Raw genomic sequence first — 24,213 nt, 5'->3', positions numbered from 1 at the left:
GCAATATAACAAGGTTTACTGTACAACGATGGCAGTAAAACAAGGTTTACTGTACAATGGTGGCAATATAACAAGGTTTACTGTACAATGGTGGCAGTATAACAAGGTTTACTGTACAATGGTGGTAGTATAACAAGGTTTTACTGTATTATCAGCTTTTTAAAGGGCTTTTTGGGGCAGTTAATTCATCCCAAAATAAAACAAAAAGGTCCCATATCCCAAAACTGTGAGAAAAAGCCCTAATAATAGTGGTAATATAACAAATGTTTTACTGTATAATGGTGGCAGTGTGACAAGATTTTACAGTACATATTGGTTAAATATGCTAGTTAAATCATCTTTTGTTATTAACAGTTTAAAAAACTTGTCATTAGTTTTTTTCTTAAATTATAAAACAGAAGTGAAGCTTAAACACACCTTATTTACACTAAAACCTTAACGTCAATGAAAACAATTGGATATTGATTAAAAACATTACATATAATTAAGTATAATTGAGGCTTATTTTAGAATTCCGAGTATTCTTGTACAAGATAAAAATCACTCACCTGTTCTGAGTCTTGTTTGCTATGTGAGTCTGTATCACAGAGGCTGGGGTAGCCCCCGATATGGGACTGCTAGAGGCCCCTCCTCCACCCATACCATTCTGTTTTGGACTACCACTATTGTCCGATCGTGGAGTTGAGTTTGGGCTTGATTTAGAACACTGTGCCCACGTTCCTGACACTCTGGTCACAGACATATTGTTATAATTATTCACAGGTGGACTTCCCATTTGTTCAGAACTACTACAACGAGAAGAATGAAGTGTTCGTGGACTAGCTGCGTTTTTTATAACAGAACTGTGGTGCAGGGGCATCGATGGGTTGAGACCCTGGCTGCCCTGAAGGACATCTGAAGGAGAACATATCACCTTTGTTTCTTTAGATAACATGTTTTGACCATGGAGGTCGGGTTTGAACAGTGAAGAGGTCAAACAAGGTGAGTGACCAACCATACTCTCCCCGTTCACAAGTGAGGTACCGTTGTACATAGACGAGGCTCGCAAATCAACCGGTTCTAGTGAACCATTCAACAGATTAGGGAGCCGTTCATTTCCATAGTCATAAGTATATTTCCTAAAATCGTTGTCTAGACGAGATAGTTCCTCACCATAATGCACTTTTTTGGCATAACTTTCGAATCCATATTTCGACATATCATAACTATATTTTGTTGAGGTACCCATTAGATCGGGATAGCTGTTACCATGGTAACTCAGTGTGTGTTGGTATTGCCGATGATGGGGTTCCAGGTAGAAACCATTGGTGTAGCCATGTTTGTCCGCATCTAGTCGGTAACTGTCTGTACTTGGGTAAACAGCTCCAGGGAACCCCGAGTACCCATGTGACCTATACAGGTCAGACTCAAGGCCAAAGTTGTTTGGGGGATATGAGTAGAGTAATTCTGGCTTGTAATCACCTCCCTCATAGCCATTATACTGTGGATAGCTTGTGAGTCCATTTTCTCGACACATTTTTCGTTTCCTGCCAGGAGTTTGCACAATTTCACGAACTTGATTCTTCTGTTTATTTTTCTTTCCATTTTTAATTTTTATCAAGTCATCATTCGGAAAGTCGAATCCTGAGCATATATCCAGATCAAGAAGTGGGTAGGGAAGCTTGAATTCATTGCCACGCTTATGAAACAGATCTTGTCCTTCGTCATCTCTATAAAAGAAGTACCAGTATAATATTAATATATTTATTCAAAAACAAATACTATCATTATATCAAAAAATTAAATTGCATCTTACATCACATCTTTCATTCTCTTTACCTTTGTTTTTTAAAATTTTAAACAGAATTAATATGTTAAGTCAGAATTCAACCAAACCAATTTACTCAGGAGCTTCTAACTTGGTAAAGGAATTTTTCAACAAACTATGTTAATTTAGCCACACAAGAATTCCATGGAGGTGGATGTGTCGTCTGTGCAGCAAGTTGGGTAATTACAAAGAAATAGATGCATTTTTTCACATCAAGAAATGTTTTAAGTAAGCAATACCAGAATCACTATCAGTAAATGAGCACCATGTACATGAAGTTTGAGTCGATCTACCCAAGAGAACTGCAGTTATTGCACAGAAACATATTCCCTATTTATAGCAACAGTGACCTTGACCTTTGAACTTTGGATAAGTGAAAAAAACAGTTCAATACAAGCACTTGTGGTAAGGAAAAATTAAATGAAAATTGAGTTTGATGGGCCCAAAGGAGCTTGAGTTATCACATGGAAACAATTTTTTCTATTTTTAATAACAGTGACCTTGACCTTCAACCTTCAGACCTGAAAAGCAATCCCAAGCAAGCATTTTTGGTAAGAAGACCTAAATGAAGTTTGAGTTTGATCGACCAAAGCTATCTTGAGTTATTGTATGGAAATCTTTGTGCGGATGCCGCTGCCGCCATATCGATACCTATATATGTTGCCTGCTTTTTGCAAACGACACAAAATTTAACCATGAATATCATATCAAAAGTGTTATAGTATAGTGCATGGAAAATATTATCTTAATTAATTCAGATTTACCCATGATGTAAAGCACCTTCAAATTTTTTTCTTGACTTCAATTCTAATATAATTTTTCGATTTTTTATGGTGGAAACCTTCACATAACTGTGTCAAGAAAGGAGTGAAATATACGAGTAGAAAACAAAATGGCCATATATTTTTATTATTGGAATAGAACTAAACTGAAAATCTGTAAATTCGAATTCTTGCCTTGCCTAATGAGTCAGAATACAATATACAGTTGCTATAGTGAAGACCTGTAGGTCTAGAGGTGAGGATCAATAGAACAATATTAGTCATATGTACCTGTCTCTCTGGGAACGTTCAGATGAAAACTCCACTCACACAATCATTACATATCATTTCATATCGAGTCATCTTCCATCTTAATTAAACTGATTTTATCAGGTGTCTAACGACTTTGATTATGTTATGAATTTCAAGAGGCAGGAAACCAATATTACTGTTGAATAATTGATGAATTCTTGGTATTATTTGATTACCTTTGATTGAGAAAAGACACCTGCAGCATTCTCATAACCTGATTGTGGCTACACTCTTGTGTATTGAATGTGTTATCTACATCAAAATTTTCATTTATTTATTCACAGAAAAAAATATATATTCAAATTTTTTGATCAATTGAATCAGCATCCAATCAAATTTATGAGAATGTTGTAAATGAATTCCATGTTTGAAATCATGAATGTATATGTTACTTCTACATTTCTTTGTTCTACACAAAGCAATACACATTAATGAGTAAAATTTATCTAATTATACAAATAGATTTTAATTTGCAGATCTGTCGGAGCCTGAACTAACCATTTTTTTCAATTTTGTTTCAAGATCTTATACAATCATCATCAATGATTATTGAAAACCTTGCATTTTTAAATAAAAACTCTTTTGAAGTCTTTCACTTTCATGGAAAGGGTTCATATTTTTTGCAAAAACTATGAATTAGTTGTTGAAGATGCTTTCAGATGAACCTTTGGTTGACAGCATGCCAGGGGAGACAATCAGTCATGCATGCCCGATACAGGAAGTAGCTGATCTAAGAACATTTGACACTTCCTCCTCACTAAACCAACTTACAGAATCTGTCCATTAGGCTAAAGATAACTTTCCTTCATTTCAACACAGCCGTATATAAAAACATGGACGAACAATTTTAATAGGCGCATCACATTGTCATAAAGGAGATTTAGCTCTTGTCACTAAAAATGGTCCTTAAAAAATTCTCTCCAATGAGGGTCGTTTGTGTGGACTTTACTTTCTTTCCATGTCCAAGAAATGGAGGACAATAAAAGTGAATCAAAGGACAACATGGAAAGGAGATGGTTTACGTTAAGTGTCTGCTATGTGTTAGTGCTATCTTGTGTAATTCTGTCTAATGAAGCGTATAACAGCATTACACAGTCCCAACTGTTGCTGCCTAGGACTTGTCAAACCTCAAGCATTGTTGGCTCCGTTTTACCATTTTTAAAACACACAATTTTTATTGATATTTTCTATTTGTATCTTAAAAAAGAAATGCTTCAAAATTTGGAAAATTAATTGATTTGATATATTATCAAAATGAAATAAGAAATCGGTTAAATGTTTGAATTTTTATGAAATTTATTATGAAATCAAGCTGACTAATAATTCTGGCCTTATCTCAGAGGTTCAGCTTTCTCTATGGTATTTGTTCTCCAGGGAAAAAGCATTTCTGGTTAGCAATGGCAAACTATTACAAAATTAATTCTGCATGGATAGAGGCATTCATGTTGTTTTCTGGAAACAGGCGCTTACTCTCCTTACGTAACAGAGAAGAGCACAAGCATGATAGACTACATCTAATTAAATAAATGTTGTCCAATTTACCAATCAAAAGTATTCATGTGTATTAACTGCACACTCTTTGGATTGTAAAACATCTTCATATTTACTCTTTAATGTCAAAATATGATGAGCTAACTAGATCCCTTTAATCTATCACTTTTTCTGTAAAATTGCATTTTTTTCATTGTCCTTCATTTTCCTTAGAAGCGCCCATTGATATCAGTCAGAGACATATAACAATGAAATACTCTAAGTAAGAAATGAAAGAAGGACAGTTTATTTATCACCAATCTTGTCCCCATCTGAAGGGGAGATAATCGAGGTAACTTAGGTACTCACGTGAGTTGACGATGAGTACAGATGATGAAATCTGGCTTGCTGTTTTTGTAAATGACCTTACAGCTGGACTGTAGCCACAACCAGCGGAAGTCTTTGGTGAGCCAACGGTAGGCAATAAGACCAGAACTCCCTGTCTTAATCACTGCAAAAAAAAATATATATAGAAAATAAAATATCAACAAATACTCAATAGGCTGATGATAGAGCATTCTTGGCTATATATCAACCTATCCAAATGTTCTAATTTGGTTAAATGTGCGTCTTTTTGCAAAAATTGCATTCAAACTGTAGCTTAAATTTCTGAAATAGTGGTTAAGATTAATCATGTTTGTCTTTTTGTTGAATAGGAAATAATGATACATTTTTTTTTCTTGTGACATGCTAAACTTACATTGTACACTGTAAAAAAAAATAAAAAAATCAACAATATAAATTTGGTGCATATAAGAAATAATGCAAAGTTTTTTGAAAAAAAATTTTTGAGTGTGTATTTTTTGCAAATCAGAATGTAAACGAAGACATATTATGTTGTTTTCAGAGTTACAACTACTCACGCTCTTGATGAGCTGCAGCAAAGTAAGAAAGGTCATCTGGGTGTATCAAATCGTAGCCAGATTTTGTGGCAAGCTCTCGGTCAGAGAAGCTAAACATCATCTTCCCTCTGTAAATACACAAAAATACATTTCTTTGTAAATATGTTTCTGCATATTTCCTTTGCTAATTACGAATTTCCTACATGATTACACAAATATCAAATCGAACAAATCAGGTATGGAAAGGGGAGATAATCAAACTTATTGACTTTGAGATCCAACTAGAAATCTGAGACATATTTACATGTGTTATAACTAAGTATCAATTATTATATTACTATATTCTGTACTCTCCAAGGTTGTAGTAAATTTTACCACACATAATAAACTATAATATTTGAGACTGAAAATATATAGGTTAGTGTACTAATATTACCAGTATATTCAATAAATATTCTAATAACCTCTGACTCGGTATCATTAATGTAACAAGAGGCCCAGGGGCCTTAACGGTCATCTGACTCTAAATTAAAACCCTTATATTATTGTAGTATGCATTCTCTGAGCAAGTATATAGCGGCACTGTTGGCCATGGTGGCCATTTTGGATTTCTGACCGACCGAATAAATAACAACACTTGGTATGGACCATCTCAGGATCATTTCTGGTAAGTTAGAGCTGAATCCTATCGGTGGAATTTGAGAAGAAGTTTGAAATAGGTGTTGTTCAGGAAAACCATGATTGCGCAATCATGTTACAAAATGGCTGCCATTGCTGCAATGTCAAAGTTTTTAGGAGGCCGAAAAAATAACAACAATTTGTTGGCCCTCCTTCCTTAACATCCTCACCAATTTCCAGCTCAATGGCACCAGTGGAACTGGAGAAGAAGTTTAAAATGTGTTTTTCAAGATGGCTGCCATGGTGGCCATCTTGGATTTCTGGCAGACCCGATAAATAACAACACTTGGTAAGGACCATCTCAGGATCATTTCTGGTAAGTTAGATCTGAATTCCACCGGTGGAATTTGAGAAGAAGTTTGAAATAGGTGTTGTACAGGAAAACCATGATTGCGCAATCATGTTACAAAATGGCCGCCATATTGATGCCATGTCAAAGTTTTTACGAGGCCAAAAAAATAACAACACTATGTTGGCTCGCCTTCCTTGACATCCTCACCCATTTCCAGCTCAATGGCACCGATGGAACCGGAGAAGAAGTTTAAAATGTGTTTTTCAAGATGGCGGCTATGGCGGCCATCTTGGATTTCGGAACGACCCAAAAATAACAACACTTGATCAGGATCATATCAGGATCATTTCAGGCAAGTTTCAGCTCAATAGCACTGGTGAAACTTGAGAAGAAGTTTTAAATGTGTTTTTCAAGATGGTGGCTATGGCGGCCATCTTGGAATTCGGACCGACCCGAAAAATAACAACACTTGGTTGGGATCATATCAGGATCATTTCAGGCAAGTTTCAGCTCAATAGCACTGGTGAAACTTGAGAAGAAATTTTAAATGTGTTTTTCAAGATGGCGGCTATGGTGGCCATCTTGGATTTCGGACCGACCCGAAAAATAACAACACTTGGTCGGGATCATCTCAGGATCATTTCTGGCAAGTTTCAGCTCAACAGCACTGGTGAAACTTGAGAAGAAATTTTAAATGTGTTTTTCAAGATGGCGGCTATGGTGGCCATCTTGGATTTCGGACCGAACGGAAAAATAACAACACTTGGTTGGGATAATATCAGGATAATTTCTGGCAAGTTTCAGCTCAATAGCACTGGTGAAACTTGAGAAGAAGTTTAAAATGTGTTTTTCAAGATGGCGGCTATGGCGGCCATCTTGGATTTCAGACCGACCCGAAAAATAACAACACTTGGTCGGGATCATCTCAGGATCATTTCTGGCAAGTTTCAGCTCAACAGCACTGGTGAAACTTGAGAAGAAATTTTAAATGTGTTTTTCAAGATGGCGGCTATGGTGGCCATCTTGGATTTCGGACCGAACGGAAAAATAACAACACTTGGTTGGGATAATATCAGGATAATTTCTGGCAAGTTTCAGCTCAATAGCACTGGTGAAACTTGAGAAGAAGTTTAAAATGTGTTATTCAAGATGGCGGCTATCTTGGATTTCGGACCGACTGGAAAAATAACAACACTTGGATCATTTTAGGCAAGTATCAGCTCAATAGCACTGGTGAAACTTGAGAAGAAGTTTTAAATGTGTTATTCAAGATGGCGGCTATGGCGGCCATCTTGGATTTCGGACCGACCCGAAAAATAACAACACTTGGTTGGGATCATATCAGGATCATTTCAGGCAAGTTTCAGCTCAATAGCACTGGTGAAACTTGAGAAGAAGTTTAAAATGTGTTTTTCAAGATGGCGGCTATGGCGGCCATCTTGGATTTCAGACCGACCCGAAAAATAACAACACTTGGTCGGGATCATCTCAGGATCATTTCTGGCAAGTTTCAGCCCAACAGCACTGGTGGAACTTGAGAAGAAGTTTAAAATGTGTTTTCAAAATGGCGGCTATGGCGGCCATCTTGGATTTCGGACCGACCCGAAAAATAACAACACTTGGTCGGGATCATATCAGGATCATTTCTGGCAAGTTTCAGCTCAATAGCACTGGTGAAACTTGAGAAGAAGTTTAAAATGTGTTTTTCAAGATGGTGGCTTTGGCAGCCATCTTGGATTTCGGACCAACCCGAAAAATAACAACACTTGGTCGGGATCATCTCAGGATCATTTCTGGCAAGTTTCAGCCCAACAGCACTGGTGGAACTTGAGAAGAAGTTTAAAATGTGTTTTTCAAGATGGCGGCTATGGCGGCCATCTTGGATTTCGGACCGACCCGAAAAATAACAACACTTGGTCGGGATCATCTCAGGATCATTTCTGGCAAGTTTCAGCCCAACAGCACTGGTGGAACTTGAGAAGAAGTTTAAAATGTGTTTTCAAAATGGCGGCTTTGGCGGCCATCTTGGATTTCGGACCAACCTGATAAATAACAACACTTGGTCAGGACCATCTCAGGATCATTTCTGGCAAGTTTCATCTTAATCCCACTGGTGGAACTTGAGAAGAAGATTGAAATGTGAAAAGTTTACGGACGGCGGACGGCTGACGGCGCACGGCGCACAGCGGACGGCGGACGGCGGACGACGACGGACGAAGCACGATGGCTATAGGTCATCCTGACCCTTCGGGTCAGATGACCTAATAAGTAATAATTGTCTATTAATGTAATAAGTAATAATTGTCTATATGATTGTAAATATCAAACCTTTTGGTAATTTGTATTTAGAATACTGTGAATCTGTGTTATCATTCCAACATTTCAATTTATTATATTTCAGAAGTTTAAAATTTTGCATGATAATGAAACACAAAAAAGGTCAAATATAAAAATTGCCAGCATAGATTTCGGTAGAAGGTGCATTTTTGATATGCTGTGTTACTTTGTAGACTTCAAAGTGTCATTATTTAAGGAAACAATGCAGCAGTTCGCAGTCACACATTTCTTTTTTTAACTTCAAAGGTCCAGGTGCTGATAAAAAAGATGTGGACTAGGATATATAACAAAGAATCTTCACAGGTAAGACTTGAGCTGACAGCGTAATCTTTACAGGTAAGACTTGAGCTGACAGCGTACATCAGTCATGTTATGCACCCAACTGTTAGACAATAATGGGACATCGGCAGCCATTGTTATTCCTTAATTGTATGTGAAAAAACTGTCTGGAGTATTCAGTGCACACAATGTAATCAAAACCATATATATGATTAATTTCCAAAAAAATTCAGTCACTGAATCAGAAGATATTTGTATCATAAATCTAAGTTGCCTTCAAAAAATTTTCTGTTTACATAAATACTTTACATTTGAAATTGAAATTAGTCAGTAATACAAAAATAGATAAAAGAGAATTTTATGTAAGAAAATGCCAGAAATAAATAATAAATTTTATAAGAATATTCTAAACATGACCTTCATGTAAATTTAATTTTTAACACAACATTGTAATATATTAGAAGATTTCTGACTAATCCTACGGTAAACCAATGGCACAGCCAACAAGGAATAATGGAGCTATCCACTGTTAATAACAGCAATTTAAATGACACGATTTGACATTTACAGATTTCAGACTCAGATCTTATCCATGACTTGCTAATCTTATTCCAGGTCATTCTTCACAAACAAAAATTTCACAACAAAAAAAAATGTGTCAAAAAAGTTCTGGTTCAACAGCCTGTCGTTAATGATGTATTAGAAAGAACTTGGATGGTCCTCCCCGTAACACATACAATTAGTGACTTCCTGTTAAATATAATGTTATGTTTACAATCAAAAGGGTATGTCCATGTTATACATAAAGATATCTGATTTTTCTAGGTGTATTTCATTAGATCTAAAAAAGATTCCAACAGGTCAACTTATAACTTTAAGAACTTGCACAGATAATTTTTGCAAAGTATTTATGATACATTGTGAAATATTTATATGATGTGATATGTCAGAATATACAATACTTTTGATTTCTTTTATACGAAATGAGACCCAAGATTTACCCCAGTATATATCCAGTAATAAACCCATGCCTGGTAATATGTCCATGTCTGGTAATAAGTCCATGTCTGGTATAATAAGTCCATGTCTGGTAATAAGTCCATGTCTGGTATAATAAGTCCATGTCTGGTAATAAACCCATGCCTGGTAATAAGTCCATGTCTGGTAATAAGTCCATGTCTGATATAATAAGTCCATGTCTGGTAATAAACCCATGTCTGGTATAATAAGTCCATGTCTGGTAATAAGTCCATGTCTGGTATAATAAGTCCATGTCTGGTAATAAACCCATGCCTGGTAATAAGTCCATGTCTGGTAATAAGTCCATGTCTGGTATAATAAGTCCATGTCTGGTAATAAACCCATGCCTGGTAATAAGTCCATGTCTGGTAATAAGTCCATGTCTGGTATAATAAGTCCATGTCTGGTAATAAGTCCATGTCTGGTATAATAAGTCCATGTCTGGTAATAAACCCATGTCTGGTATAATAAGTCCATGTCTGGTATAATAAGTCCATGTCTGGTATAATAAGTCCATGTCTGGTATAATAAGTCCATGTCTGGTAATAAACCCATGTCTGGTAATAAGTCCATGCCTGGTAATAAGTCCATGTCTGGTATAATAAGTCCATGTCTGGTAATAAGTCCATGTCTGGTAATAAGTCCCTGTCTGGTAATAAGCCCTGTCCTGTATATTATTGCATTTATTAAAAATGTTAAAAGGCAAACAAATAAAAAAGAAATTAAACAATTTCTGAAATTTCAAAATAACATTTTATGGCAGAAAATACAACTGTGCTCTTTTTGTACTCATTTGTATTTGTACTGCATGTTGAAAACAGAAATATGACTAAAATATTTGTAATTATGATTCAGTGTATGGAATCACTATACTGATAGCTAATTAATCATGTAGCATGAAGGGTTAAAAGAATATGAATGAAAAATTGAATTATGGTCTCTTTAACCATATATATACTCCCAACCCTAAATACAGTCCTAGCCATATATACACTTCTAAGAGATGTGAGCAGGATAATTAACTGCTCGTCCCAAGTCAAAATGATGAGAGAAAGTGAATTTGTGTGAGCATCATTACACAGAAATGGGCGTGTGTGTATCACCACTCAAAACACAACTGTTGTGTCTGCAGGGCTAGTGGCAAATGGGTGTTATGACCCAACACCCTCAGTAACAAAGAAATATACAGTCAAGTAATATTAATGTTAGATCTGATGATGATCGCATGGCGTGAGAGTGGCCAATCGCACACCCGACCAACGTATGATACACCTATCATGGTTGTGATTCTCGCATGGCATTGGGGGGCTGCCATCTACAACCATAATGAAGACAAGAAAAAAAAGATTTATGTTTTAATGAAACCGGAGTCGACTGGATCAACTTTTGCCTGTCGTACATACGATATAACCAGCTCACCTGTGTGGGAAAGTAATTTGTCAACATAAATGAAAAATGTGTACTTTGTTTGAATGGTTTAACCGAGGGTTATATCGGGGCTGTTGTTACGGTGGCTAACTCCCTACCCAGGTGGTGCCTACATAAACCAGAGCATGGCAGGTCGCGATGACAACTTCATTACAGGATATCCTCCCTAAATGCTTGCCGTTTCCACTTTTTCCTCTGATTTCACGCAAACAAAACACAACTTTACCTCATGTAAACTCTGAGGTGTGACCCGCAACAGTTAAAAGCCCAATGTCATGTACATGAAAAAAAAATTCTACACTGATCAGCGATAGGTTCTTCGATCTCTGATACAATTTTGTATTTAGAAAACAGCATGTGCCTGTGAGATCAAGGTACTGATAGGTTTATACTGCTGGTGCCTTGTCAAGAGTTGGTAGGTGATTATAAATATAAAATACCCGGGTTGAATAAGATCAGGCTGATTTGTCTAACATCACTAACCTCTTAAATCAGGTCCAACAATAGACTAACATTGTGTACAACAACCGTTACATAACACCATTTGTGCCAAGAACTATATAACACTTTCACAGGGAATTTCTTACTTTATCTAGAATAAAGGTTCTGATAAAAGAGAGAGAAGGTTATAGGCTCCGTGACTAATCACAAATAGTTATATTCCTCAATGTACATGAAAATGTATTGTAATGCCAATTCTGAAAACTATTCTGAAGAAAATTTTACAATCAAATATTTAATAATTTAATATTTAATTATTGTTATTTCTGACCCCTTGTTATTAATTTACCTTTTTTCCTTTAAAGTAAAGTTGTATTTGATCAAAATATTGTTTTCATATTTAAAACTTTTTTTTTACATGATAAATTTAAATGTCATTTATCATGTAAATTAAAAAAAGATTTATGTATATATATATATATATTTGTTTAGAAAAGAATTTTATCATTAAGCTACCAATACATTTATAGGTAAATATGAAGAATGGAATACAGAAGAGTGCCAAGGGTCAAGAGAAAGGTCGCCAACACTCCCCCACAAAAACATCCGACTCTCATAATAAACTATACGCTTAAGTATTTTAAGGGTGTAATTTACAATTCTAAAATGTTTTCCTTACTAACTGGAACAAATTTGAGATGCAGGTTTTTTGTCAAGTCACTATGGATGAAATCTAACCGCATTTTGTCTGGTTAAAGATATCAGAGATACGGTGTATAATATGTAAGATTATATCAACATATCTATAAGATAATAAGCTAGAATATTTGATGGAAACCATGATACATTCCTAAAATTAAATTACAAAATACAAAGTCCACTTGTTGAAAGTTTTGTTCATCAACAAGAAAAGCATTATTATTTTTCTGATTTTTTTTTTAAAGTTATTTGAAAAAAATGTGGTGAAAATGTTCACACATATTACTGAAGCAAGCTATTGACTGTTTTTTTGTGTAGGGTCATATGATGAAGGCACATGTAAAAATAACTGCTTGAAAAGTTATGGGGCCAATTGCCTATGGCCATGTGAGGTTTTCTAGGAACAAATTTCCACTGACATTAAAATCCTTTGTATTTGTTAGAAGGAAGGTAATAAAATTTATTTATTATTAAGGTGAAAGCATCAAAATTAAACAAGAGATCACAGTGGGAATTTGGCACCCACCATTACATGATCCAAGATTGACATACTCTTTGTCATCCATTTAGTTCTTTCAATCAGACTTGCATGCATAACTGGAGACCAAGGGGAACCTCTACATTCAAATTTGAGAAAGACCCATAACAGCATTTAGTACTTTAAAAAATTGTTAATGAAGTTTGAATTGTCGAAATCCAAAATGGCTGCCTGTTGGCCACGTTGTCAGGTTTGTCCTATACAGGAATATACATAACTAGGGATCAAAGGGAACCTACATATGAAATTTGAGAGCTAGCAGTAACAAACTTCAATTGTCAAAATACAAGATGGCCACATGTTGGCCATCTTGTTCCCTGAACGGTCCCAAAAAACTAAGGACCTAGGGGAACATAAATATGAAATTTGAGAACGATCCCTTTAGCATTTTCTGAGAAATAGTGACAACAAACTTCAATTGTCAAAATCCAAGATGGCTGCCTGTTGGCCATGTTGTTTTCCAATCAGTCCCAAAATGCAATGTGCACAACTAGGGACCAAGGGAAATTTACGTATGAAATTTGACAAAGATCTCTTAAATGCTTTCTGAAAAATAGTGATAACAAGAACTGTTTACAGAGGGACAGACCACGGACCCAGGGCGATTTGAATAGCCCACCATCTGATGATCCAGCTTACCTGTTGTCCATAGATATAGGTGAGAAATCGATTTTGTAAAAGTTAAATCCAGCTTACCTGTTGTCCATAGACATAGGTGAGAAATCCATTTTGTGTTTGGATTTGAATGTGAGTTCTCGAGATGGCAGGTCCAGGAGGGAGAGTGGACCAAATGGGCAACATGTAGCGAAAAGCGCCAACTGCGTCTCGTCTGTCCGGACGTTCTGTCCATGGAGCACCCGAATCCAACCGTTAATCTCTAATGTCTGAATATCAATAAAATTAAAATATCACTAGAAATCCAAATGTTTTAAACTATTTTCATAATTATGATAATCATTGCTCTTTTAGGACATGCAACCATTTTCAGGAAACAGCTAAGAAATATCTTCTGGACATCTGTAATAATGGGATTCTAATTAATTCTTCTCTCTAAAATTATTCCTAATTAATTACTGGAACAAATCATGAAAACATTATGTTCTTTTTCAGTTGATATTTTTATACTTGAACAGTCAAAAGTCTTAGAATAGTCTTAGAGCAGTTTAATTATCATACCAAAAACTATTGTCTGTCCCAACAACAGATCCTTATTTTTATAATTTGTATACCTTGCCTAAGATTTTCAAGAGTTTTCAAAGCAAATACTATTTGAGACAACCTATAACCTTTCTAAAAATATTTTCTACAAATTGATAAAGTTTGCAAATGGAAACAAATGAATTACAGAATGTCTACAGTACAGATAAAGAGGTACTTACGATGAAACCTGAAGTGTTGTCTAGTAGACACCGAAATCTGACGGTAAACGACCGGTGCATGTGGTGATAGTTTTCTAAAATCAAACATAACAACAAACATGAGGAATTGTTAGATAAAGGTTTAGCATTTTATTGGAAAGGATGGATGCTTCTTACTTCTGTTTCTTATTATGAAAAATATTCATGCTTTAAAGCAATTTCAAAAAAGAAAAAAAAACATTTTTTTTTTTAAAATGCAGCAATATTAAAGATGATTTTGATTTAAAATCCAGAATATTCAAACAGAGAATTCTGATATATGAAAAGATGTTTAGATCCTTTGCTGAAAGTTCATGTCAACAAGTCAAATTAAGAGTGAAAATGCATGGGAAACAGAAAATGAATGTTGTGCAAGAAAGAGAGAACCTTAAAAACCTCCACTATATAAACCTTAACATCAATTCCAAAGTCAGGTACATACCAGGACATCTATATCTTGTTGACAGAAGAAACCAAACATTTCAATTTTAATCAATATCAGGATTTCAAATTTCAATCATTTTAAATGAGTCTGTTACAAAAGAAAGAGAAATTTCTTCTCTGCTGCATCTCAAACCATTCATTGAAGTGCTTTTTTTTTTTTACATCCTCAAAGAGATTCCAGCCCATCTCCTTCAATTACCTCGACAATCCTACCATTCCAGTCTCAGAAACACCAACATTATCAAGCATATTGAATTCAAACCCAAAATCTTGGAGTCAGCTAGACTATCCGATTTTGTGTTTTTATTGTTTTTCTTTGTACAAAGATTAATACGGATCTTGTCTACAAACACGGTGTAATTGCCCAGGAGAATCTGCACACAACTCCGAAATTAAAGACCCGAAGAAACCGCAAGACACAATAAGAAGGATCTAGAGCAGAAACTGACTTGGGTCTTTGACAACGATCAATAAGAGTGCCAGGATTTTGCCCGCCACATTAGAGTCATTTCAATTTGTGTCTCCATTGGAGATTGCACAGAGTAGTTATACCTGTCAAGCCATAATCAGTTGCCAGAAAGCCACAGCTAAAAACCTTGTTGCGACACACAATTTCCTTCCCCAGTCGGCAGCAGAGACGAACACAATGTTGACAGTGACAATGTTTCTCTCCGACTCCAGTGCCGATTCCCTCTTTATGACGGTGGTTACTCTAGCATTAGCTTGACACAGGATTTCCTAACTAAAGCACTTTTCAGAGAAGGAGTATAAAGGCCTCTTTCAGCCAGTGACGACATCAAACTGTCTTTAAATTAGAGTCTTATAGTACCAGTAGCCATGACAACTGCACAGTAAAATGCATTATACCCAATACTTGCACATCAAATACAAAATAATAATGCAACATGTATCTCAGACATAAAAACAGTAAAATAGGAGAGATTACCATGGTGATGGCCAAGGTCACATCATGTTTATAGTACTGTTCTTATATAAATGACACTTACTAGTCAAAGAATCTTTTTAAGAAATCAAGATTTTTACGATTTTTGTTTAATGATTTAATGGATGACAGCTTGCTGGATAAATGGAAATGGAATATTTGATTAAGTCTTCAGCTAAGGTGAATTGCTTTTTTTCTCTCCAGGTGAAAATTCCATAAAGAAGGCAAATGGTTTACGAGAAAAGCAGATTAACAGGTAGGGAGATTTGTGGAAACTCTCCTGCTTGGTATAGAAGGCCCATGAGGAAGGTCAAAGGACATTTGAAGGAAAGAGGCTTCTCACTGGATTCTAATGGATTAGGATGAACAAAGAGACTTCGCACATTTTCTGATAAAAAAGGATAGGACTACTCAATAGATCCTGATGGCAGACTATAGGTAAGGCGGAAGAAGGTAGATATTAAGGAGAGAGCTCGAGAATCAGAAACTCGCTATAGACTGAAGATTTGTGGTGGTGTTTTTAACCAGATCCAGATGTTAGATGTGGAGATTGGAGGGTTTTTATGCTTGTCATGGGATACTAAGAGCGAAAAGTGCAAACTGGATAAGTAAAGTTTCTTACAATCTATTGGTTGAAGCTGAATTAAAGATGGAGATTGAGATAGGTTTTTTTAAAGAATCCTGATAGTAGGTGGATATTTGGGATAGGTTGATAGTCACTGGAGATTCGAGATACGTTAATGGTATGGGAACTTTGATGGATAGTTTGCCTACCTGGCATCATGGCCTCATGAAGAGGAAGTGTGGACTTGTCCGAGGGTAGGGCGGAGTTCCAAGTTAGCTGTCTCTTAAACTCATCCCGATCCTCAGAATGAATTAGCTCCATAACACTTTGGTGAATGATATCCGACTGTAAAAAACAAAGACAGTATTTCAGTAGGTCACAGAAGGTCACAAAAGCTAAAACATATTGATAGGTCACAGAAGCCTAAACATATCAGTAGGTCACAGAAGCCTAAACATATCAGTAGGTCACAGAAGCCTAAACATATCAGTAGGTCACAGAAGCCTAAACATATCAGTAGGTCACAGAAGCCTAAACATATCAGTAGGTCACAGAAGCCTGAACATATCGATAGGTCACAGAAGCCTAAACATATCAGTAGGTCACAGAAGCCTAAACATATCAGTAGGTCACAGAAGCCTAAACATATCAGTAGGTCACAGAAGCCGAAACATATCAGCTTAAATGTTATTTAGTCACGGGTGGGGGATGCAGGCTGCAATGTCTGTGATCCCAATTGAAGTTTACAAGGTTGAAATTGGTTCACTGACATCACAGTCTGCATTGTGGCCAGTTTTCCCCTCACCTACATTAGTCAATTATAATTGTTCATACCTTATATTGATATGTAACATGATGGAATTAGGTAGTAATTATGTAATGACCTGATATTATGTAAGGTTTTGGAATTGTATTATAAATGTTTAATTGTTGTAATAAACGGCAATTTCAATCTATACATATTTATTAAGTTGTTTATTGACTAATGAACATGCTGGGAGTGTGACTGACGTTGTTAGAAACAAGCAGCTGAACATAAATGTTATTAAGTCACTTCTAATTGCAAATCAGACTAGGCCAATTATAGATTAAGGTTGACCTCAAAATAATTCTTAAAACACAAATCATAATTGGTTTTTTTTTTTTTAAACCAGAAGAATATTTCTTGGGTCCATGGGAAAAAAGCTAACAAGTGTACTGCAAATATGCATATATCCAAAATGAAATCAAATTTCTATATTGTCCTTATCAGGTAGGATAAATATTCTCTCTGTGTTTTAAAGAGACTGGATATTACATTAAAAAAAAAAATTATCACCTATGTAAAAATATCATGGCTATGCAGGTAAACTGATTTAATGCAAATTCCGATTCAAAATCTAGAATATAAGATTTAGAAACTTAAAAAAGAGAGACCTTAATCAGGTTTGGATTTAATTTGACCTAACATGCCCACCTACATTAATAAATGTTCTAAATTAAGCAAGCTAATTTCCTAATGCTTTTTCCCCCTCCAACTTACTTCATTTGTTTTGGCATAAATTAAATAAAGGTGATTAGCAATTTCATTCTGCCTTCATAATAGCAATGAGACTGGACGATTAACTAATTGATAATCTGTTCCACTATTTTGCAATCTTATACAATTGCTGTAGCTATCAATTTGAACCAACTACTAAATACTAGTGAAATCGGCCTGAAAATGTCTTCACGATAATCTCTTTTTCTTAAAATTAAACCGTTAAAGAATTAAAGGGTCAGATCGACCGCAGAAAGGCTATGTTCGAGCCTATTATCTAAAAGACACTAATTAGATACGATTCCCATTTGATGGGAGTCTTAGTGTCCTGACTGATTCCGTTATAGTGGGCTCTGATGGCTAAAGGATAGCTTCTGATGCTGTTTCCGTGCGACTAGGTCTGGTAAAAACATCAGTGTTAAGTGGGGTATAGTGGACGTCACAATACAACACAATTGTCAACAGTGATGCTATTATAGGACTGACGCTATAAGGGGACAATCATTTCCTTGCTGATCCAGCTCAGCCTTTTGGCAAATTTAAGGCCGCCATGAGGGTTTAGAGTAATCTCTTCTTAAATGCTATGGCAAATATCCCTAATACTGCTAATTAATTGTGAGTCTTAACTAAAAAATCAATGGTTGATTCTAGCTCTGAAAAAAAAGGACCAAATTTTATAACTCATGAACAAAGATGGATACGGATGGTGAATGAGGCTTGTACTCCCCAATTAGACATAAATACAGTGAAGACAATAATAATAGCTGGCCCCGAACAGATTTAGCCAACTCATTACACCGGAATGGGCAGAAGATGTACATAGAATTATTGAAGCCTTTCAAACAACGGAAGAAAAACGGACTGAATTTCTCCTTAAGTTGCGTCGTGGGTAACATTGCCAATTTTACAGCAGGAGATCACAGGGAAATTCTATTTAAACTCGGTACTATTTACACAATGTGGAGAATCCAAGACAAGTTATGGCCAGCATCATGTTTGCAAATCCAGTCCCAATGCGGCTCATCGGAAGTTTATTTCTGTCATGGAGGAAAATTACCAGGTGATTTCTGTGCGACACCTACACAGTTGGTTAGGCATGACACTGACTCGACTCTGTGTGTCGTAAATGTATCATTGTCTAGCATGGCAGGGCCAGCTAACTCACAGCAACTCTAATCTAACTTGTGTCTCAATCCAAGTTATGTTCCCTCAACAGTCTGTTCAAAGGTGGTTAAGACGAGTTATCATAGGCTGTGAGACTTATTTATATGGCTATCACAATGAATTATTGGTCACCTCTATTATTTTCCCCCATTTTGGACTAATACAATGTAAATGAAGGTTTGCCTACAGGACCAGTTACACCTTGATACCAAATTAAATGAAGTAATGAATTTCTAAAAAAAAAAAAAAAAGCTACATTACTGGAAGTCACAAATATATAATAAACATTCACTGAAATGTCTTTTTAGAGATTCGACATTTTTCAGACATTTTTCTGCAGTAAATCATTTTTTTTGTTACAAAGTGTGACATACATGTAATCAATGCTTTTTTTTTGCATACTTGAGACACATATTTAACAAGATTTCATATATTTAATGACAATTTTCTATAAATAGTAATTACGACCTTGTTATGAGCTGAAATAAGAGTAATAGAAAGTTTTTCACCTGATCATACACGTTAACGTACCTGATGGAAGCCCAGGTATTGTTCCACCGTCCGCGAGGCAAAGAAAACTTCGCCATCACATGTCACAACAAAGAGAAAGCCATACAGGGCCTGAAACATATAAATGGCCACCTACATCTTACATATTGAAGAACTTACACACAAACAGCTAGGAAAATATCAATGTTTAGCTTTGCTTTAAATTCATCTGAGTAATCATTGTCAGCTAAAAAAATGCACATATACAGCTTCCATACAATGTATCCAAATAAGCCCCCTTCTTCATTTCTGCAGAATCATCAATTTGGAAATAGTAAGCTAACATGGTTCACAAATTAAAATTATCTCCTCAAGCCAATTGTTTACACCAGAGGAGGGGGCTTATTTGGTGATAAATACTGAAATCATAAAGAGTATATTTATGTAGATATGCTGTGGAACTGGACCAGGTCGAACATCAGCGACCTTGTATAGCTCAAGAGCATTCAGCTTCTGTTCCGAGGTCCGGGATCGAACCCCAGTCTGCATGGCCATGCATTTTCCCACACCTCTTTGAGATATAAATAAAATATTCTACCAGTAAGTGGAGTTGTTTCCTGTTAGAGTGTGTGACAGGACACCAAACTTAGTTATATTCTAGGGATTTAAACCCAGTTAATATTCAATATATAGATACGAAGGTGCATGTCTAGAAGTGCAGAATGTTTACAAGGATCTGTTGTGTGAATTCTAATATTCACAAACTACTTCCGACTGATACAACTTTATTAGCACAATAAACATATTTCTTTGTAAAAGGAATCCAAGTACCTGTAAGATGCTGTCTCCCTCAGAGAAGCCAGGGTCGGGGAAGAGGTGTGATCGTCCTATCAAATGATGAGTGTCAAGGTTATACCGGTCTGGAAGCACAGCTGCAAAACAGGTCAAAGGTTATGTTAAAGCTAGCTATAGGTCAGGGTTCAAGTGAAAACAAAATACCTTCTATAACTATAACTCTAGTTTCAATATCTTAATGACATGGTAACACAAGATTTAAATACAAAATATGTATGTGTATGCCAGGTTGCCAGCTAAATCAGATGAAATAGGTGTAGTTTGTTTTAAGAAAACATTAAAGTACATTGAAGGCAATTTCTAAATCAGTTCAAAGAATTTATAACTTCCTAGCTAACAGATGGAATTTCCAGTGCTTAGATTTAGTGCTACTGTAGATACTCAGATGTTAAAAATGTCCTTTTTCATCATAAAGAAATTCTTGAATTTAAAGCATGATTGCATAACTGGATCGTGATCAGGTACATATTTGTATGCTCACTGATTCATCAGATAGACAAGAGCACGCCTATTGTTGGACAAGGATCTTGTAGCAAAAACAGGTTATCTACCATCTCCAAATTAGGCAAGGGTCAACGGCCGTGCCCTACTTAATATGGCTTAGGTTTCATTTTATACAGGGTCATGTGAAAAACGGTGATTTCAACATACTCTTATCGTCCTTGTTTGAATCGAAAGAGTGAGAGATGAAAAGGAATGGATGAAAGGGAAGAATATGATAAATGACAGAGTTGTAAGAAAAGAAAGAAGGAATAAAGGAAAAAGAAAGTGGAGACTGAAGGAAGAAATAGAGTACCAAAAGTAGGAAGGAAGAAGATACAAGATTATACTGATCAAAAAGAGGAAGAACAGAAAAATCAGGTTGATTGGGAATATGAAATGATGGAAGAGGAAAAAGGAAATAAAGCGTAATTCAAGGTATAGGACATTGAATTTGAATAACTGAAACAAGAGCGATGGTGTAAATTAACACAAGGATGTGATTATTGGCAGCCATAATGAAATGAAACATGTTTGGTCTGATAGAAATATTGGTCTATGGTGAGGATACGAAGGATATAACAATCAACCTTTCGTACACCTTCCTTACCGAATTGTTAAACATCATCAATGATGCAAATACCTGCTGGCCATTTGTCTGCCATATGTCAACATTTCCATGAAACCACAAGACTATACTTTTATATTACATATATTACACTATACAGACTTATATATAAAGTAGGCCAATATTCTCACTAACTCCTGACAAGTTTGTGTTCCTCATATAGTCATATTATATCTTTTTACTGTGACTTTCAGAACCCCTCTGGATTTTCCTGTCCACATTCACTTACACTATAATATTTAGAAAACACATCTGGACTCGATACTTTTTCCATCTGTATGAGGATGAGTATGTTGATGTAGAACCAATAATTAGGAAATAAAATATTTATATGCTGAGTGGATGTGCAATAGACCAGAATATTGGCCTGGAGCAGTAGGACACTTGGTTGTTTCTATAGTTACATGTATCTAATTAGTATGGTACAAATATTCAAAGTCAACTACACATTAAATATATATATATATATATATATGTATTGTGGGATGGACTGCAGAAATCTACATAAAGCTTAAGACATATTAGAAATAGATTTCAATTTTGAATTAATTGATATTTCATTCACAAATCAGAAACATGCTAATTTTATATCAATTAACATAACCAATATATATATATATTTTTAAATTTTCTGTACTATTCTATGACACAATTTAGTACTGATACATCTTTTTTTTCTATACTATTTTTATGACACAATTAAGTACCCAGGCTTACACAGGTGTATTGTATTAATACCATAATTCCATTACAATTTGCATTACTTTTCATCTTAATCAATTAGCAATGAAATAATTTATCCAGCATCAAAACCTGGATTTAACCAGGATTTAATGTTCCGGAGACAATAAAACCCTGATCATAAGGACTTCCTAATGAAAGTGGAAACCAGGTTTTCTCCTCTGAATAATGAAATAGGTAGCACTTCACCTGTTAAAAGTACACCTGGACACACCTGTAGTCTACCTGTCTAATCAATGGAATTTCCACAGGTAGTTATACACTTGGTGGAACTTTCAACATTTCCTTCTGGGGATAGTCTTTCTAACATTCCTATTTAAGGGTGTATGCTACCAAAATAATCTTAAGTGTATGAAAGTTAATTACAATTCCAGTTAGTACTACAGGGTTATCCTTGAGAAACTCCTGTGAGTTGGCACCACAGATAACTAATTTGTTCAGTGCCAAGGAACCCAGCCAGCATTTTGTTGTCATATGTAACAATTGAGAAACACCCATAATGTATCGCCAGAGATAACAATTTAATAACTGTCCCACAATAGCATTTGAGAAACACCTGTAAGTTGTCATACTGTAATTTGTTATTAAAGGTTTAAACCTTGAGAAACATCTGTAAACTGTCATTGGAGGTCACCCATGAAAAATACCTGTAAACGGTCATTATAGAGGTAACCCATGAAAAATACCTGTAAATTGTCAGTGGAGGTAACGCATGAGAAATTGTTAAATGTCATTAGAGGTAACGCATGAGAAATAGTTTAATACCTGTAAATTGACATTAGAGTTATGAACAACCCATAAGAAATGCTTGTAAACTCATTAGAGGTTACTCTCCAGAGACACACCTGTATGTAGAAATTGAAGCACAATTCAAATCAAGGCCATTCCCAGGTAACATGTGTTGTCACCAGACAATGACATAATGACGCAGCACCTTCTGTTGTATTTTATGCGGAACAAGAAATCTTCTCAGGCCACAATTAACTCTTGCATTACATATCCATACATATTTTTATAATTGTTAGTTTTTGTGTCGATTATGTCACATGCTCCCATATCCATATCACTAATATAAATCTCCAATTTCAAACACCTGTGATATTTGGGCATGTTTACTAACATATAATATAATCCATGGTTTTTATATTATTTCAGAACAATGTTCCAAAACAAAAACTAATACTTCCTTCAATAAACAGTCAGCTAATACAAATCTGAATGTTTGTCAAAACAATAGTGACAATTTGTATGAAATTTCAATACAACTTACACAAGATGACAAATCGATTCAAAATTTCATTTTTTTCCCCCTCTCTCGTTCAAAAATCAATTTGGCTAGACAATTTAAGCCATAATGGTATACCAAGTGTACACATTGAAACTATAGAGGTATATTATACAAGCTTGACTGACTTCACTACATCACACACCAAAATCAATGAAATTTAAATTTTCTATGTCACAACTACAAATTTAAGACGTGCTCCGTCTAGATAAGAGTATTGATTTTGTTAGTAGGACACCGAGGCCTGAAGAAACTAATCCATATTTGCCGAAAATAAGTGCGAAATTTATAAAGAGATGTTTTACGATGGTTACAATGTCAAAACTGTTTGCCTCCAGCACAACAGGAGTCCAAGATATTCGAAAACACGGATCATATCTTATACAAGTGACATGTGAAGTTTTTGTGGGAATTACCAAAGTTTTTGAACTGAATGATCTCCACAAGACTATATATATTATGCAGACATATATATGTACATCAGTTGGATGGCGATGTTAATAGTAGCATTCCTGCGTGCATAAGTATCAAACCCAACATCCCCCTTAAACTTGATTCAACCTTGTCAACATCAACTCATCCCCAATATTTTATTTTTTACCTGCCAGAGGCTTGGTAAAGTAAATTCTGAGATGTTTACCGGAGGCTCGGTAAAGTAAATTCTGAGATGTTTACCGGAGGCTCGGTAAAGTAAATTCTGAGATGTTTACCGGAGGCTTGGTAATGTAAATTCTGAGAT

The 24,213-nt window shown here is 35.5% G+C and overlaps 1 protein-coding gene across 1 annotated transcript in view; it reads right to left on the bottom strand.

Annotated features, from left to right (window-relative positions):
* Positions 1–24,213, bottom strand: part of LOC117328383 — a 68,749-nt gene that overhangs the window by 6,560 nt on the left and 37,976 nt on the right. Inside the window, exons 3-10 of the mRNA XM_033885911.1 lie at positions 20,317–20,417; positions 19,528–19,617; positions 16,523–16,658; positions 14,344–14,417; positions 13,661–13,848; positions 5,274–5,380; positions 4,720–4,861; positions 549–1,709 (exon numbers count right to left, since the gene is read on the bottom strand). Of these exons, the coding sequence (XP_033741802.1) occupies positions 549–1,709; positions 4,720–4,861; positions 5,274–5,380; positions 13,661–13,848; positions 14,344–14,417; positions 16,523–16,658; positions 19,528–19,617; positions 20,317–20,417 (1,999 nt within the window). The remainder of the gene's footprint in view (positions 1–548; positions 1,710–4,719; positions 4,862–5,273; positions 5,381–13,660; positions 13,849–14,343; positions 14,418–16,522; positions 16,659–19,527; positions 19,618–20,316; positions 20,418–24,213) is intronic.

This window comes from Pecten maximus, chromosome 5 (assembly GCF_902652985.1).
Source record: "Pecten maximus chromosome 5, xPecMax1.1, whole genome shotgun sequence".
In the NCBI taxonomy this organism is placed as follows: domain Eukaryota; kingdom Metazoa; phylum Mollusca; class Bivalvia; order Pectinida; family Pectinidae; genus Pecten; species Pecten maximus.
Note: the sequence above shows the minus strand (reverse complement) of the source record. Positions and strands in the feature narration are given on the sequence as shown.